This window comes from Malus sylvestris, chromosome 11 (assembly GCF_916048215.2).
Source record: "Malus sylvestris chromosome 11, drMalSylv7.2, whole genome shotgun sequence".
NCBI lineage: Eukaryota > Viridiplantae > Streptophyta > Magnoliopsida > Rosales > Rosaceae > Malus > Malus sylvestris.
The window spans coordinates 30,841,539-30,857,922 of record NC_062270.1 but is presented as its reverse complement, the minus strand read 5'-3'; the positions used below and the strand labels follow the sequence as shown (position 1 = coordinate 30,857,922).

The following is a 16,384-nucleotide window of genomic DNA, read 5'->3' as shown; positions in this document are numbered from 1 at the left end:
TCGTGAATTAATTTCCTAAAATTTTTGTAATTATATTTTCTAGGTACGCCAAGCGGAGGAATTGTATATAGAGGGCAGCTTAAAACCCTTTCAGTTTCACGGTTGTTGGGAAATTTGTAAAGGGTGGGTGTTATTTGAAGATGTCAACATAGAGTGGATCCTTTGGGAGCTGCTTCCTCATCTGTAGATATGAATGAAGATGGATCTCCTACCATTCAACAAACAAGGGTAGAAAACCCGACTCCGTCCGAAAGTTCTTTACCTAGGGCTATGGGACGAAACAAGGCCCGAAGATTGAGGGAAAAGGGTAAGGCAAATGCTGATTACGTCGCTCAACATGAAGTGGCGGCCTCATTGCGATTACTGGCGGAGCAAAATGCCCTTGAGGCGGAAGAAAGGAAGTGTAGACATGAAGAATGGGCCAAACAAATACAAGAAGAGATGGATGATAAGAATATGGAAAGGAACACTTCGAATTACACTCCAATGAGTAAGGCCTACTTTGATAGGCAAAAAAAGGAAATTATGTCTCGGCGGCAATTGTTTACCTCTGACTATATTCCTACAATGGCTGATGATGAAGATGATGTTGATTATGGATATTAAATTTAAGTCATTGTAATTTTTAAATTTAAGTTAATGTTGTTTTTAAATTTAATTTGTAGTTTTTAAATTCAATTTGTAGTTTTTAAATATAAGTTGTTGTTTTTAAATTTAAGTTGTTGTAGTTTTTAAATTTAAATAATAAATTATGTTTGGCCCTATGGCCCTTTGACCTTCGGTTGGAGACGATTTTTTATGACAGGGCTAAAATGAGCCCTCTGGCCCTCTGGCCCTCTGTCCCTTGGTTGGAGACGAAGGCAAATATGGCCCTGTACTGTTCATTAAAATATTAATATCTTGGAAAATCTTGGAGGGCCAGAGGACTAAAACGAGCCCTCTGACCAGCCCTCGGTTAGAGATGGCCTAAGCATTTTTCTTCAGACACAATCATAATATTATTATTATTGTTTTTGTAACTTTGCGTGAACAAACTCACTGCAACAACCATAACAAACTCACTGCAAAAAGAAACCAAACTACCACCTCTCTCTCTTCTATCACTATGTGATTAATCACCATATAACATGATAGATAGGGGTGAGCTCTACACACAAAACAACATAAATCCTTTCTCTATATTTCGAGAAATGATATTAATAACCACATAATATTTTTGTACTCTAACACACTCTTCCTTATTTCAGTTCATCAGATTGAATAAATCAATCGAAAACAATGAACAAAGTATGCATGTGGTTATCATTTCTCTTTTTTATCCTGAAAATATGTACACGGAATGAGTGGCTAAAGAAAATACACTTTTAAATTTTAATAATCGATGATTGGCTCTCCAATATTCAAATTTCTCTCTACTTTCCATGGCAAATTAAAAAGCTTGGCCAAGATAAATTTGAAGATCTTGTTCACATTGATGTTGTGGGTTGCACTCGAGAAGAAAAGGGTCGCCTTCATAGCCTTTGCATAAGCCCTGGCCTGCAATATATATTTATATATAAATCTATGATCCATTGTGCAAAATCTAGCCAACAAGTGGGGCTTTATGCTAAATTTAGTCAACGAGTGGGGCTTTTATGCAAAATCTTGACGCGAAAAGAGAAGCATGAGTTAGGCATGTGTCAATCCTATGAATTGACAGGAGAAGACCCCCAAGTCTTCAAAAATATTTATTATCCAAAACATTCTTCTGCTCCACATGTCACACTATGAAAACTAAATTATCAGATTAGTAGTTATTAAGACTAACCCATTCACGATATCAATTTTGTTTTTCCCTCTAGGTAGTATCAGTTTTAATCAAAATTTGCAGGAAATTTGAGTACCTGGGTTATAATTGTCCATTGCAGATCTGGAGGAAGTCTCACAAAATCATCAAATTTGGTCCCAATTAGTATGGGAATTGCTGTCTGCAAGTTAACAAACAGAAAGTACGAACTTAATTAGATAACTACATAGAAATAATTTCAGTGTCATTAATAATAACAACATTTCAGGAGTCCTTTTATTTTTCTATAAAAAATAAGACCAGCTAGTGACTTTACCACGACAGTCCATATTTTTAGAGATCGAGAAGACTCATAAAGACATTTGAACCTCCACTGACTACTAACGTGCAATTCACGAATGTCGGAAATCAAACCTAAAATGTGCCATGTGAAACATGAATTTAAATTTCATCCTCAACTACTGAACTATCCATGATGGTTCAGAGTCCTTTTTCTAGCCAAGTACAAATTTTGCACTAACTTTTAAAGGTGGCCATAATTTTTGACATTGCTAACAGTGATCATTGGCTAATTAACTAAGGATGCCTCTAAATTTAATTACCCAATTATAATCCTGTAAAAGATAAACTGTAAACAGTACCTGGTTCCATTTTCTTGCTTGACAGTACCATCCAATAACACTGCAAGAACAACAACAAAAAACACCAATTTCTATTAGTATTATTAACTGCTGAACAATTTGAGTTAAAATGTCACATATCAGAAAATTATGAGCTGACCTGTTTAGTGTGCACCTACTAGTAAGATCAAACATGAACAAAATTGCTACTGCGTCTTTACAGGCTATTGGAACATGATCTATCGAACTCTGGTCACCTACAAAGAACGCAGAACAACAAATTAAATACATCATACCGTCTGATTGTCTGATAATAGAACATTTTTCACGCATATCTGTGCATACCTCCGACATCCCAAATGCTAAACGAAATCCGAGCGCCTTGAACAATCAACGTTTTATCCATCAAATTTACTCCTGCCATCTGCAAATATCTATCTTCTTGCTCATCCCCAACATATTTGCTCTTCAAGAACGAAAAGGAAAAAGAAGAAAAAATTAATAAAAATCATCATTATTAACATAAGACTATAGCTAGCCAACAACCAAATTAACAAATCATAATTAAGCCATAAATTACTTATATAATTACCATAAAACTTGTCTTTCCAATCTGGCAATCACCCAGCAAACTGATCTTCAAGCTCACCAAATCCGCATCCGTCTCATACACGTTACAACTAGTACTTGTGGGATTGTCCACCACCATAACTCCCTCCAAAACTTCCGGTGGCGGCGAGAAAGCTCCGCTGGGCAATCTCCGGTACCTGGCCGCCGGCTTCCCTATCGAACAAGCAAGAAGCCTGTCCCAGATGAATCTGAAAAACCCCCGGATAATCGAAACCCGGTCGAGTATGCACCACCTAAAATTAACGTGAACAATTTTTCGACTAAGCTGCAGTTTCATCTTTTGTAGTAATCTTCACGAGTAGTTGTGAACATTGAATTTGGAATTTGTCATGATTTTCTGTGTTTGGTAATTTGGTAGGAAGCATAAAACGTGATGATCTTTTTAACAAACAACTGTAAATGGTAGGAAGGTCGGAAGGAGACTGAGTAGCAGCCTGCGGAGGGGGGTGATGGACGGTTGACCGGTATTTTATTGTGGATTTGCCAATACAGTCCAAAATGCCGGCTTCTTGAATACTTCGCACGTAAGGGTGTTTTGGTAAAAACATGCGTCTAGGGTGTAAAATATTGTGTGTGGTTGCGATGGGTGTTATGGTCATTTCAGTGGGAAAGGACAAAGTGGTGTGTGTGGGGGATGATAAATTAAATTAAACTTTTTATAAAAGGAATAAAATTTTGTGGACATGCACAGAGCACAAGTAAGCTTATATGTAAGGTGGTTTGGATAAGAAAAAGAAGAATGCGACCTTTTAATATTTATCGACAATACTTGGCTCCGGTGACATTATACTATTTCATTGTTAAAACGTTGTAATTGAAACCCTTATTCGATTTGAAAATTGTCTAATCATTCATATGTGTAGGAATAAATTGACATTTATGGTTACAAATAACATTTTTATGATAAACAATCAATTTATTTGATTTATATAAATGACTAAATTACTTTCAAATCAAATATAAGTTCTAAAACTAACTTTTAAATAATAATAAAGAGTAACGAATTTTAATTATAACGTTTATACAATAAACTGTTACACGCTTTTACATAAAAAAGAATGACTCTTTATATGTAAAGAGGGGTCAAACTGTTTTCCTAAATAAGTATTTGATGCAATTTCGCGTGCTGGTTGGGAAGTCCAAAATTTCCCTTTCTTCCATAAAAGAAAAACCAAAATGAGAAATTGAAAATGGCGTGCAAACATTTGGCAAGCTGTTTCCATATTTTATGGGGTGTGCTATCCATATATTCTTTTTTACTTCTCACGCACCTCTTGTTAATTTCTATCATTTGATTTTCTTTAATTCATCTAATCCGATGGCCTAAAATTAGAAGGGTGTGTAAGAAATAAAAAAGTATGTGGATATCACACCCCTATTTTATTTAAAAGTATTGCATGTGTTTGTTTTCAGCCCGACGTGCCACTACAAATTGCTAATCAATGTTTGTGAAACTTAATTAGTAATACATGTACGTACATCAACGATTGATAATCATTTACGTGTATATGTACTTGAAATCATAATTTGATCCCTTTTAATCATCTTAAACTCGATTTCAAACTGTAAGTCATCCTTACCAACTAATTTTTTTTATTAAAAGAACGTATAATTTAATTAATTAAGAGCATTCATCCTACGCATGAGCTTATCAGTTCGATTATATTATGATCACAGTTAGCACATAGTTTTAGCCACATTGATAAATGGTATTGTACAGTAACACTTTCCTCCTTAAAACTAATTAATTAGCTAAATGATAGATCATAGCTTAGATGGCATGATTCCTTCCTGATATAAACAAAAAGAAATAGACATCTGTGTTGGTTTGGTTGGTGGATCTAGATCAAGGGAATTTCAGACTTTTCCGAATAAAGGAGAAAACTTTGAACCCCATCACAATGACTCAAAACCCCACCTCAGCCCCCAACCCTTTGCTTCTTCATGTTTTTTCACCATTAATTTCAGAATTTAGAGAAAGTAATTAAAAAGAAATACTTTCTTCATTTTTTTTTTTGGTCATTGATACTTTCTTCATTTTAATGGTTGGTATAATGGTACCCTTGCTTCTTCTTTACTCTTTCTTCGTTTTTTTTTTTTTTTTGTCTCAATGAATTCTTCTTTACCCTTTCGGCGAATGTACTATTTTTTATGGGTTTAGTCTACAGTATTTTTAACAAAAAAAGATACCTCGATATTTTTTACTTTGAACGATACTTTTGTAATGTAATCAGGTTCACATATAATATTCTACATTGATAGTGTAATAGGACATCCACAATGTAAACACCAATTTTATTCTAGTAATAACAATATCATAATGTGTTATTAATTATAACCTTATTATTATTAGAGAACTTTAACAAAAAACACATGGTACTGTTCACTTTAATGAAAAACCATATTTTTACACTAAAAAGTCAATCCTGGTACTATTCACTTTACCCTTTATTTTGTCCTTATCATTAAAACTCAAAGTTTTCAAGCCTTTTTCATTAGTTTTCCTTTATTATTATTGGACTGTAAAAGTTGATAATTATTGTGTAACCTTCCACTTTTTAGTAATTCACACACTATATTAATAATGTTAATGTCAGGTTACAAACATGAAGGTATGGATCCTAAAAGTAAATATATTGATGGAAAATTGCATGAAATCCACTATAATTCTATTACAATATAAGGTATTAGTGCCCTTTTTATCACTACCAAGGCAATCAACCACTTGGTATATTCATCAAATTATTATTAAACTTCAAAACTTGATTGTAAATTAAGAAAAGTTCATCACAGTTTTATCCTTATTTGGAGTTATAAGTCAGTTAGGTTCAACTTCAATAAATTACGACTTTGATATCAATTTAAATGTGTTGACTGGTTGTGTGACTTAACGCAAGCCCTACACAGTTTTACCTGTGTAAATATATTTTTGTACAATCAAGTAAAAGGTTGGGTATATGAGGATATAAGAGCTGTTGACCGGAAAAAAAGAACAAATAACATTAAACTCATGAGCCTATGGTAGAAAAAAAAATAACAATAAATTAAAAACATGAGTTAAGTAATCAAATTATTCTTAAATTTGAAATGCATTAGTGGAATTGCTACAAATTATAAGTACGTTATACACATGTCTATAATTCTATATAATGCATGGTTGCTGAATAGAATTTATTTTATTTTATGATATTAGACATTTCTCCATCGGAAACAATATTATGGAATTCTATGTGCTTCATCGTTTAGGGTTTGGGGTGTTGGCAATTACAACATATAATATATATTAGTAATTTGATACCAAACACAAACTTCTCATCACTAACCAACAAGAATAAAATAATTAGATATAAAAGAAAAGATAAATGCTTAGGGGACGCTCTCAAAAGTGGAACTTTTTATAAAGAGTCCCACTCTCTGACGTCATCCTTTTTTTTTTCACAATGTTATACAATGTTGGTACGATAATTGACACTAAACAGTGAGATGATAGTACATGAAGAGTCCCACTATTAATAGTCCCTTAGCATTTGTCAAAAGAAAATACCCCAATGCTCATGCAAATTGTTCGAAGCTAGCTAGGTTTTGATGATCGATAACAGCTTGGACTATCTGAAAGTGCAACATTTGATACTTTCCATGCTTTGCCTCTCAAAAGTAGAGATCTGGTACAACTTTCAAGTTTTTCTGCAGCTAATTTTATGCAATATTAGTAGCAGTTTCTGTAGTTTAGTTCACCTATGAATATGGTTGAGAAAAAGTATAACTATTTTACATTTTTTAGGGTTAATTAGTCCAATAATCCAAGCATGTATATGTTAATGACCATCTTACCGTCATTTGATTTGTTAATTAAATTGTATAGTTTAATCAGCAATATTCATTTGGTTGGGAAGTACCTATAGCCTATAGGGTTGGGTTATAAATTAGGTCAAATGGTTTCGTACGTCTATATAATGCAGCTAATATTCTAATTGTGCAGCTAATACGACTATAACCACTTACCAATTTTATTATTCTAATTTCTCACCAAACCAATATATTTGATGTTTGTCTTCGATCGTGCCAAGTCATGGTCATGGCTCTTGGAGTTAGGGTGGAGTGTATATAATTGGTCCTACCAAACTACAATTAAAAAATATAGAGAATACTGATTATTAATAGATAAATCTTTTTTCTTCTAAAAGTGATAATTTTGAACTACTCATGGAATAGAATTAAAACATCATCACAGTCATACTCTACGACCAATAGTATGAACATCGTTAAAACTAATGCACAACGAAAAAAAAATGAAACCATACCTCGTGTAGAGACTCTGAACAACTGATTTTATGTTCCATTTACTAACTATAAACTTTTTTAAACAACATATTTCATAATTTGTGTCTTTACGGTTAAGTTTACTTTGTTCTACTAAGATGGTGACAATAAACCTGAGAGCTTGAAGAAAATGGTTTGGATGCAAGTTTATCTTATGTTGGGCAAGGGGGTGTACAAAGAAAACAAAATTGTTTTAAAAACTTTATGTCTTCAATTGTTATTCATATTAGGTCATATAAATTATTTAATACTCCCAAATTTTAAAGAGGTGTAATAACAAATTGTGAAATGTCAATAAAACTTCGAATTATAAATGATGAGCAAGTTATTATGTAATATATTATGTTGTGAAATTATAAATCGTGATATTTCAGTTGCTATATAAATCATAATAATATTGATTAGACTAAAATGATCCTCGAAGAAAAGATATGAGTTTCTACAATAAAATCATTTTGCAAAATGGTGGTTAACAATACAACATCAGATTCAAAACAACTAACTGGATATGAGTTAGATTTAACAAAAGAACAAAATCTATGATAAGATAAGATCTAACACCAAACAGTCAAAAGGGGAAAAAGCAAAACTAGAAAGGAATGTCGATTAGATGGACAAGGATTGTCTGCCCTCCTTATTCTCGTGCCCTCCTGTTTTGTGTGGTCATGGTTAAGCCATGTCAACATTTTATATTGTTTTTTTATAGAGATAATAAGACAAAAATAAATAGTAATATAAAATGTTGATGTGGCTTAATCGTGACCACACAAAACAAAAAGGCACGGAAGGGCACAAGAATAAGGAGGGCAGACAATCTTTGTCCTAGATTAGATATACTCGAATTTCAGTGCCATGCTCGAGTCAAGACAAGTGGTGACACACATTACAAAAGAACGAGAAGATGAGCTTGAAGGAGGGTGCTTATTCTTTATATTGAATTTTCAAATTGAGTTATTCAATCACGGGACCCAAATAACAGTGGTTTATACTGCACATCAACACTTGTTCTAGAAAGAATAAAACATTTGGAAGTTCTTACTGATCAAAATGAGAGAAACTCATCTAGAAGTCCAGGAACAATTTTATTTTGAGCGTATGAATTTCATATCGAGAAAATGAAAATAAATTTATATGTTCATAAGTAAATAAGGTATTAATTATAAGGAATTATTATTAGCATTCCAAAATTCTTATTTTATACTTCAAATTTTCTATATTAGGAAAGAAAAATACACTTGTGAGGAGTGTAGAATGAGTTTTTTGGAGTGCTAATAACATTTCCCTTAATTATATTGTTAATTAATTTTTAAGAAAAATTAATGAAAAGAGCTTGAAAACTTTGAGTTTTAAAGATAAGGACAAAATAAAGGGTAGTGAATAGTACCATGATTGACTTTTTAGTGTAAAAATGTGGTTTTTCGTTAAAATGAACAGTACCATGAGTTTTTCATTAAAGTTCCCTAATCTTTATTGTGAAACTTCAATTTCTTTCTCAATATTAGAACAGGTTGTCTTATGTTTGAAGTTCAACAACCACATGCTCACATTAATATATTATGCTTGAAAATTTGCCGCACTTGAAGGGGTATTGTTGAGAGTATAAATCTCATAGTGAAAAAGTGAGGGACCTTACATGTTATAAGTAATTGAACTTCTGTTTATATTACATATTAGATTTATGGTAAAACCTCAACTTCCTTCATTTAATAGCTTCTCTTTTACTTGTGATTTTGGAAACTACGAGAATAGAGAAAAAATGATAAAAAAAATTCATATCATTCACTTGTAATGGTAGAAGAGGAAGTGGTTTTTTTTTTTTTTTTTTGGTAAACTGGAATTCATAACCAGGGTAAAGATGCCAAAGCATATACCAAAAGCCCACAACGAGGCAAACAACCAAAAAACAAAGCCGGAAGTGCAAGGGGAAGAAAACTCGACACTACTAGGAAGTAGGAGCGTCACCCCTTGCACAACCGAATAAAACTAATGTGGGCAAGGTAGTCCATCTTTATTAAGTACATGAACAAGTGAAGATGGGGGTTGGTCAACCCAAATAAAGTCACACATCTCCACATAGCTTTGGGACGCCAACCTATCGGCCGCCATATTGGCTGATCTTGGAATCCAAGACCAGTGACAGTCATGTAAGGAATTACCAACTTGCCTGCACTTGGATAAGATTGGAAACGCCTCCCACATGCCATTTTTTATGCTACCCTGTAAACACGAAATAGACTGCAAGGAATCAAATTCAATAACCACACTAGTGAGACCCAAAGAGTGACCCAACTCATAACCACGAAGTAGCCTGAACACAAGGGGCCTGAAAATGGAACCTCTGAGAAGTAATAAAAGTACACATAGAGTTCCTCACCACCACCCCAATGAACCCCTCATGCAAAGTATCAACCCAATTGGCATCAACATTAATTTTAACATATGGAGAACATGGTTGCTACCACCGTGCCTGCCTATGCTGGGGAGGCCGGCTCTGCACCACACTGCCATGTACCAAGATATCCGAGGACTTGCTCAAAGCCTCGCGAAAAGCTTGAACATTTGCTGAAATTGCAGCCATCACCTGCGAATGAATGATTTGCATTTGTTGGAAGACAAAGCCACACCTCTCCTTCTAAATATGTCAACAAGAAAACACAACCCAAGTTAGTATTCGATCTCTATCATTTTTCAAATGTGCACCCACCCTGGTGATTGCCAAGAACCAATTTGCCCAAGTAGTAATCTCAGCTCGATTAACTTTATAGTTTAATATACCACCAAACCAAATAGTTTCCGCCCACGAACAAAGGAGAAAAAGGTGCTCAACCGTTTCCTCCTGGGAATGACAAAGAGGGCAAAGAGGTGAGGAAGGCGAATGCCTCTGATAAAGGGCCGCCATGATAGCTATAGCATTGTGCAACATTTTCCACATAAAATTCCTGAGCTTCGGAAGGGTTTGAAGTTGCCACACCAATTTCCAGAGTTCCACCGTAGTGGTATAAGACGAAGATGATCTGTAATTTATCCGAGGTAACATTCTAGAATGCATCCAATGGTCGCCCGATTTAACAAAATATTTGCCCCGCTTATCAAGGGGGCCAAATTAACCTATCGCGGAATGTGGGGTCACCAATATGGGTAGCCAATATTGCCTCATACTCCTCAACAAAGAAGAAAAATGAGCTTGCCAAAATGGAGAAACCACGTCAAAAATCAACAATGCTTGGCTACACGAATTATGAATGAATTTTTCCTCAAAATGACTGATTCACATAATTTCGCGTGTATGGTCGGACTTTTTATATTATAATTTAATTTTGTAAATTTTATTTATGCAAAAATAATTAAAATTAAGATTGTTTAGTTAATCAATTATAACAAATAAAGAACAAATAGAGAGATAGTTCATAATATTTTTATCAATCCAACTATCAATTTAAATACAGTTTGATGACTAATCGATCTCATATTTTATTGATATTCTACATAATAATTTATAATATGCACGATTTCCATAATAAAAGTAATGTTTCATGAATCAGCTACAAAGTGTTTTGAAGATGTGAAGCGTATTATGCAAAAGGCCAGAGAATGAAGAAGCTCGTCTTCGAACCCATGTTTGATGTTGGGCCAAAGAGTTGGACATAGGTCTGAGCCCAATATCCCATCCGAGACATATTTAAGCCCACTAAACAATGGGCTATTTAAGAGAAATTTAAATAAAAATCACAAAACAAAAACTCAAAAAGTTTTCAAAAAAATAAAATAACAATAAGAAGAAGAAGAAGTTGCCGCTGCAACCATCTTCTCCCGCCGACTCCTCCCCCACCCCTCTCTCTATCTCCTTCACCGTGTACGGCGGCCTGAGCTCCCTTTAAAGGTATTCAGAGAAATTGGGTCTCCATAGATTTAGGTCAAATCCGTGTAGAATCACTCTACAAAAATTCAGATCCCATTGCACACAAACTGTTTGCTTAAATGCCTGTATGATACATATTTTCAATCATAATTTCTTCAACAATGATAATCTGCAGTGACTCAATGGATGCGGAAGCAGAAGCTCTGGAGGAGAAGTTAGTATCTTTGCTTGGTCAGCTTCAAGCAGAGACGGCCATCCTAGAAAGAATGGTGTACAAGAACAAGAACCAGCACAGGCGCGGCTCCTATTTCCAGTACCTTATGAAGGTTTTCGAATTCCCCACCTTTTTATGATCATAATGCTTTTACCCATTTGTTTGGTTCCTCAGAAAATTCATGAAAGAGAAGGAAAATTAGGTTAAAAAAATAAAAAATAAAAAATAAAAAATAAAAAATAAAAAAATAAAAAAATAAAAAAAACTTGTGTCAAGCATGATTTGATGAATTGAATGGTGGGTTTTTGTTGCACAACGTCTTAAAGTCGGTTTTAAATTTTGAAATTAGCTGTTTTTGTGTTGTAAGCTTCTTACTTTTTTGTTTGATTGCCTGGAAAATTTATGGAAGAACAAGAAAAGTTTCGGTATGCATTAATGGGGGTGAAGTTTTAATCTGCCTAGCTTAATGGGGGTGAAGTTTTAAAATTTAATCATATATTATGTGTTTTACTTTACTGTTTTGTATGCGATTACATAGTTTGCCTCACTTTTGTTTATATCAGGTAAGGAGGGATTTGAGGCTTTTACAATCAGCTAAACTGGAGGAACTTTTGGGTTGCTGTTTCCAAAGTATTACTGGGAAGAGACCTAAGCAAAAGTTGCATTTACTAGAAAGGTAAAACATGAATTTCAATTATCATCCGATGCTGCATTTTTTTTTTGGAGGGAGGTAGAGCGGAGTAGACGTTTCATCAGCGTATGTTGCATTTTTTTTTTTTTGGAGGGAGGTAGAGCGGAGTAGACGTTTCATCAGCTTATAATTGAACTTTAATTAGAGTTCCAAGAAAGTTTATTATGAAATTTGTAATTATTTTGTTAAAAGGAAGGAAAATGTATAACATATTGTTTTTATTTGGTTTATTAACTTTATCTTTTGTTATGAATCAGGATCATAGGTAAATGAGTTTTCTCTCTCTTCTAAATTGGAAATCTCAGCTGTGTTTAACAGGCATAAAGCTTTCATTACCCTGACTACATAGTTTATATTATAATCACATGCCAAATCGTTGTGTCACAGCTTGAAGAGAAGGAAATGTGAAAGTGGAAAGCATAATTTTATGGAGCGACTTCTTGGAGCTGCACGCCTTTTATCACAGGTGCTTTCTTGCTTTCATCAAATGATTTGTTAATTTTCCCTCCCATAAGCGTCATAATAGTGGTTAATAATGCTTTATTCTGTATAATTTTTGCAAAATCAATTAACTGCTAGGGTTTGCTATAAGCGGAGAAACCTTTCACTTTCATTTAAGGATGTGAGGTATACAACATGTTAACTTAGAAGAGTCCAAACGTGAGGTTACATCATTACATTGTTTACTTTTGATTTATGAAGATACCCGAATCATGTTTCAAGATATTTTTACTTGTGAATCATGTTACATGAGTGTCTGATACAATTGAATGCCAGGTGTCATATCCTTAGGTGCTTATGAAAGAAAAGTGATCTATCTATTCATATTTCTTTCTGTGTGTGGTTGTGCATACTTAGATCCTGTAACCGATTCTATGCTTGTGATGAGGACCATGTTAGATAGTCCAGCATGAAATACGTGCTCTATTCTAACATGTTAACTGTGTTTTGTTTCTGTTGCAGATGGTTGAGCCAATGTTGAAGGCGGCTATGTATCCTTTGCTACTAGTTATACGTATAGGAATTTTCTTGTAACTTTTATAAGATCAGAACCAATGTGAAAACTGCTGTCCAATTGACTATCACATTACCATATGTCTAATGCATCCGAGTCTCATAGAAGTGTCTGAGAACTGCTGTCTTGGTCAAATTATCTTAATAACTAGTTTCCCAAGTAAGCTGTAAGCATTTTTGCATGGTATTAGATTGCGATTTATCTTTTCACATAGACCAATTTTTTTCTTTGTTATTGCAGCATGATTATTTTAAGTTTTTAAACTATTATTTTGCAAACTGATTGCCATTCTGTATCCAGTAGTCCAGTCCTTGGATCACCAAACATAAATTGCATATGCATCTTGTGAATTTGTTGATCTTGACTATTGTACAGTGAGATATCTACGTTGCTTGCTCGATCGTTCTTCATGGGATTTTCTCTGACTGTGTTAGCTCTGCTTGCACGACTTCGAGTTTTGGTTCAACAAGTAAGAAGTAACTCCAAGCTTTTTTCCCATAATTCTTTCATTTGAATTGTACAGATTATTTATTAACTGTCTGTAGTTTATGGCAAATATGCTCATGTTCTTATCGTATAGATGGTTCACGTTCTGAACCCATTCATAAATTCCCACAAACCTGGAGGTGTAGGAACATGGAACTGAGTTATCCAACAAAACATTATCCTTTAGTTAAACATGTCATATAGCCAAGTGGGTAGTTTGTGGTATCATGATGAAGGGAAAATGTACATGCTGCAGCAGCATTTGGTAGTGATTAAACATGGGATTGAGGTATCCAAAGAAGTAATAATGTTTATGATAGAATGTGGTATCACTAAGTTTGGACATTTCAAGATTCAAGTTTTTTTCCGACAAAAAAAGAAAAAAGGACATGTCATGCTTTAAGTTCATCTCTTGGAGTTGGACTGATTTGCTGAACTTTTCTTTTCCTCTATTTTCTACAGATTCTACTCGATGCTGTTTCAGTATTCAACATGGTTTCTTCTCTCTCCCAAACACAGCAATCCGTCAAGATAATTCAAGGAGGACTTGAGGTGACCCCTTCTTTTATTTGGAAAATTATTCTGGTATCAAATTATTTTTAGATCTATGTTTTTTTTACCGTTCTCTTTATGCAAGATTGATGCAGGTGTTTAGGGAGTTTTACCCTTCAAATGAGGAAATTATCATTCTTGAGTGTGTGTGGAAATCAGATAAGTTTGAATTGATTGAGAGGACACATAAGACTGAGATTGCAACTCATGATGGAGATCTTTGTTTAGGGGAATCATCTGTGCTGTATAAAAGCACCGAGTCTATCCTTGGAGGTGAGGATACTCATGGATATTTTATTTCTTTATCTCTCTTGAACAGTTCTGTTCACCTGGTCCCTGGGGACCAGAGAGTTTCCTGGTCAGCTGTCGCTGGATTAATTCCAGCAATGGAGAGCAGCATACTGTACGTTGTGCCTCCATTTGCTTATCTTAATTTCCTCCATTTGCAATGTTAGTTGTTCTAATGTGACATGATTGATTTTGCTGCTTTATATGCTTGTTGCTGTATGATACTGTCTATGCCACATGGATAAAGACACTCAGTAGCTTGGCTAATTATTTTCTGTCATCGACATGAGCATTTTTATACAGTGAAGGCATTGGGGGCTTCGACTTTCTCTCATTTTCAGGATATACTATTCTTCCTTATACATACTGATGGGAAGCAAAGATTATCAAGTTTTTTCCATTTCTATCTTTCATGTGTATATGTTGTTTTTGAGTTATTCTTAGGCTTTTACGATGTCTTTAGCCACTGGTAGGTTAGAGGTTCTGCACATTTGAAAGGATGGTTTGTCCAACATGCTTGTATCTTTAGTTGTATCGTATCAATAAAATCTGTGTTCTCATAAAATATGAAAAATACCTTTTGGACTTCTATGTTTCTGCACAAAAACATAATTAATTGTGCTTATGCATCCATCTTTGAGCAATAGGAATACATCATATGTTTCCAAACACATCTTCCAGTATGATGTAATTTTAGTCGTACGAGTGACTAATTTTCTCCTAAAGGTTCATTCAGGTTTCGTTTAAGTGTTTGAAAAGTCTACATGAAGTCCTAAAGAACTTGGTTAAACAGAGGTTTACGGTTATCTACTTGGTTTATAACCAAAGATAAAAATAGTGCATAGTAGCTTTGTCTAAGTTTTGTTTTTTCATCGTGAAAAACTTTGTTCTTTGTTTAAACTTTGGTTTCATGTAGTTTAATGTAATGGAATTATAATTTACTTGATTCCTGTTAAACTTTTGGTTTGTGCCAGATGATGAAACTATTCCCGAAACGGCAGATGCAAACCACAGTGCTGAAAAAGTTCCAATCGAGGTCAAGGAGGATAAGATCGATTTGATGTCAGGCCTGTCCAACGACGGTGATAACAGTCAACTGGTTGAGCATTGCGAAGATGGTCCAGACATTGGAGAGAATCCGAGCGAGAACTTTTCCGAAGAAGGCAGCTTGCTAACAGGCACAAGCTTGTCTCAAAGTTCCGATGCATCAAAACTGCAGTCTGGACCTGTTAAAGTGGCGTTTATACAAGTGAAACATCCCTTATACTTGACGGCGAATACAACTGAAATCCATTCTAAAGAAAATGACATCAGTAGCAGTACCAAGGAAGACCCATTATTCAGTTTGCTTTCTGGTGGAAATGTAATGAGTAGAGTCTCTTCTGAGTAATCTCATGGATCGTGAGCGGCACCAGAACCTATTAAATTCTCTCTCCGTGTCCCAATTAAATTTTCCAATGCAATACGATCATTTTTTTTTTCTCTCTCCTTGTCCCAATTAAATTTTCCAACATCACTCAAAAGGGTGGTGTCCTTTTAAGTCGAGTAGAAGGTTGTATTAGATATGATTACTGCCCCTGTTATTTTAGGCAACAAAACTGAACAAAAAATATAAAGGAGTTTGGTCGGCTTTCTCATCCACACATTTATATGCCCAAACTCTTTTAACGTCTCCGCTTTATTTAACAAATAAAATCCAACCATATCTACTTTGTTTTTGGTCGAAGTCAAGACACAAATGTGATAAACTTTGAATCCAACGGTCAGTACTTTCTACATTTTACTTCCATGTACACTGTAAATTTGGTGTTACCCGTCAAAGTATACGACCAAAATTCCATTATATAATTTTGGACTGTTGGGCACCACTCATATCTTAACTTTTATTTGCCAAGTTGATCCGACTTTTTTATAGACTCATCA

General features: G+C 34.4%; 2 protein-coding genes across 2 annotated transcripts; one reads left to right on the top strand and one right to left on the bottom strand.

Annotated features, from left to right (window-relative positions):
• Positions 1–1,160: 1,160 nt before the first annotated feature.
• Positions 1,161–3,527, bottom strand: LOC126588187 (septum-promoting GTP-binding protein 1-like). The gene is made up of 6 exons (XM_050253254.1): positions 2,999–3,527; positions 2,752–2,872; positions 2,567–2,663; positions 2,428–2,467; positions 1,884–1,967; positions 1,161–1,536 (listed from the first exon to the last, which is right to left on the bottom strand). The coding sequence occupies exons 1-6, from the start codon at positions 3,311–3,313 to the stop codon at positions 1,372–1,374; spliced, it is 822 nt and encodes a 273-aa protein (XP_050109211.1). The 5' UTR covers positions 3,314–3,527; the 3' UTR covers positions 1,161–1,371.
• Positions 3,528–11,077: 7,550 nt separating this feature from the next.
• LOC126591501 (uncharacterized) lies at positions 11,078–15,947 on the top strand. The gene is made up of 9 exons (XM_050257201.1): positions 11,078–11,236; positions 11,391–11,541; positions 11,993–12,105; positions 12,508–12,586; positions 13,084–13,112; positions 13,511–13,604; positions 14,084–14,173; positions 14,269–14,446; positions 15,436–15,947. Exons 2-9 carry the CDS (start codon positions 11,398–11,400, stop codon positions 15,849–15,851), a joined length of 1,143 nt encoding a protein of 380 aa, XP_050113158.1. The 5' UTR covers positions 11,078–11,236; positions 11,391–11,397; the 3' UTR covers positions 15,852–15,947.
• The last annotated feature ends 437 nt before the right edge of the window (positions 15,948–16,384 follow it).

Bases quoted from the DNA above. Each gene is read 5' to 3' on its own strand.
- LOC126588187 (XM_050253254.1), bottom strand. From the start codon at position 3,313: ATGAAACTGCAGCTTAGTCGAAAAATTGTTCACGTTAATTTTAGGTGG. The intron at 2,873-2,998 runs GTAATTATATAA...TCGTTCTTGAAG, and splicing joins TTGGAAAGACAAGTTTTATG to AGCAAATATGTTGGGGATGA. The intron at 2,664-2,751 runs GTATGCACAGAT...CGTTCTTTGTAG, and splicing joins TAGCATTTGGGATGTCGGAG to GTGACCAGAGTTCGATAGAT.
- LOC126591501 (XM_050257201.1), top strand. From the start codon at position 11,398: ATGGATGCGGAAGCAGAAGCTCTGGAGGAGAAGTTAGTATCTTTGCTT. The intron at 11,542-11,992 runs GTTTTCGAATTC...TGTTTATATCAG, and splicing joins ATTTCCAGTACCTTATGAAG to GTAAGGAGGGATTTGAGGCT. The intron at 14,174-14,268 runs GTGACCCCTTCT...AGATTGATGCAG, and splicing joins TAATTCAAGGAGGACTTGAG to GTGTTTAGGGAGTTTTACCC.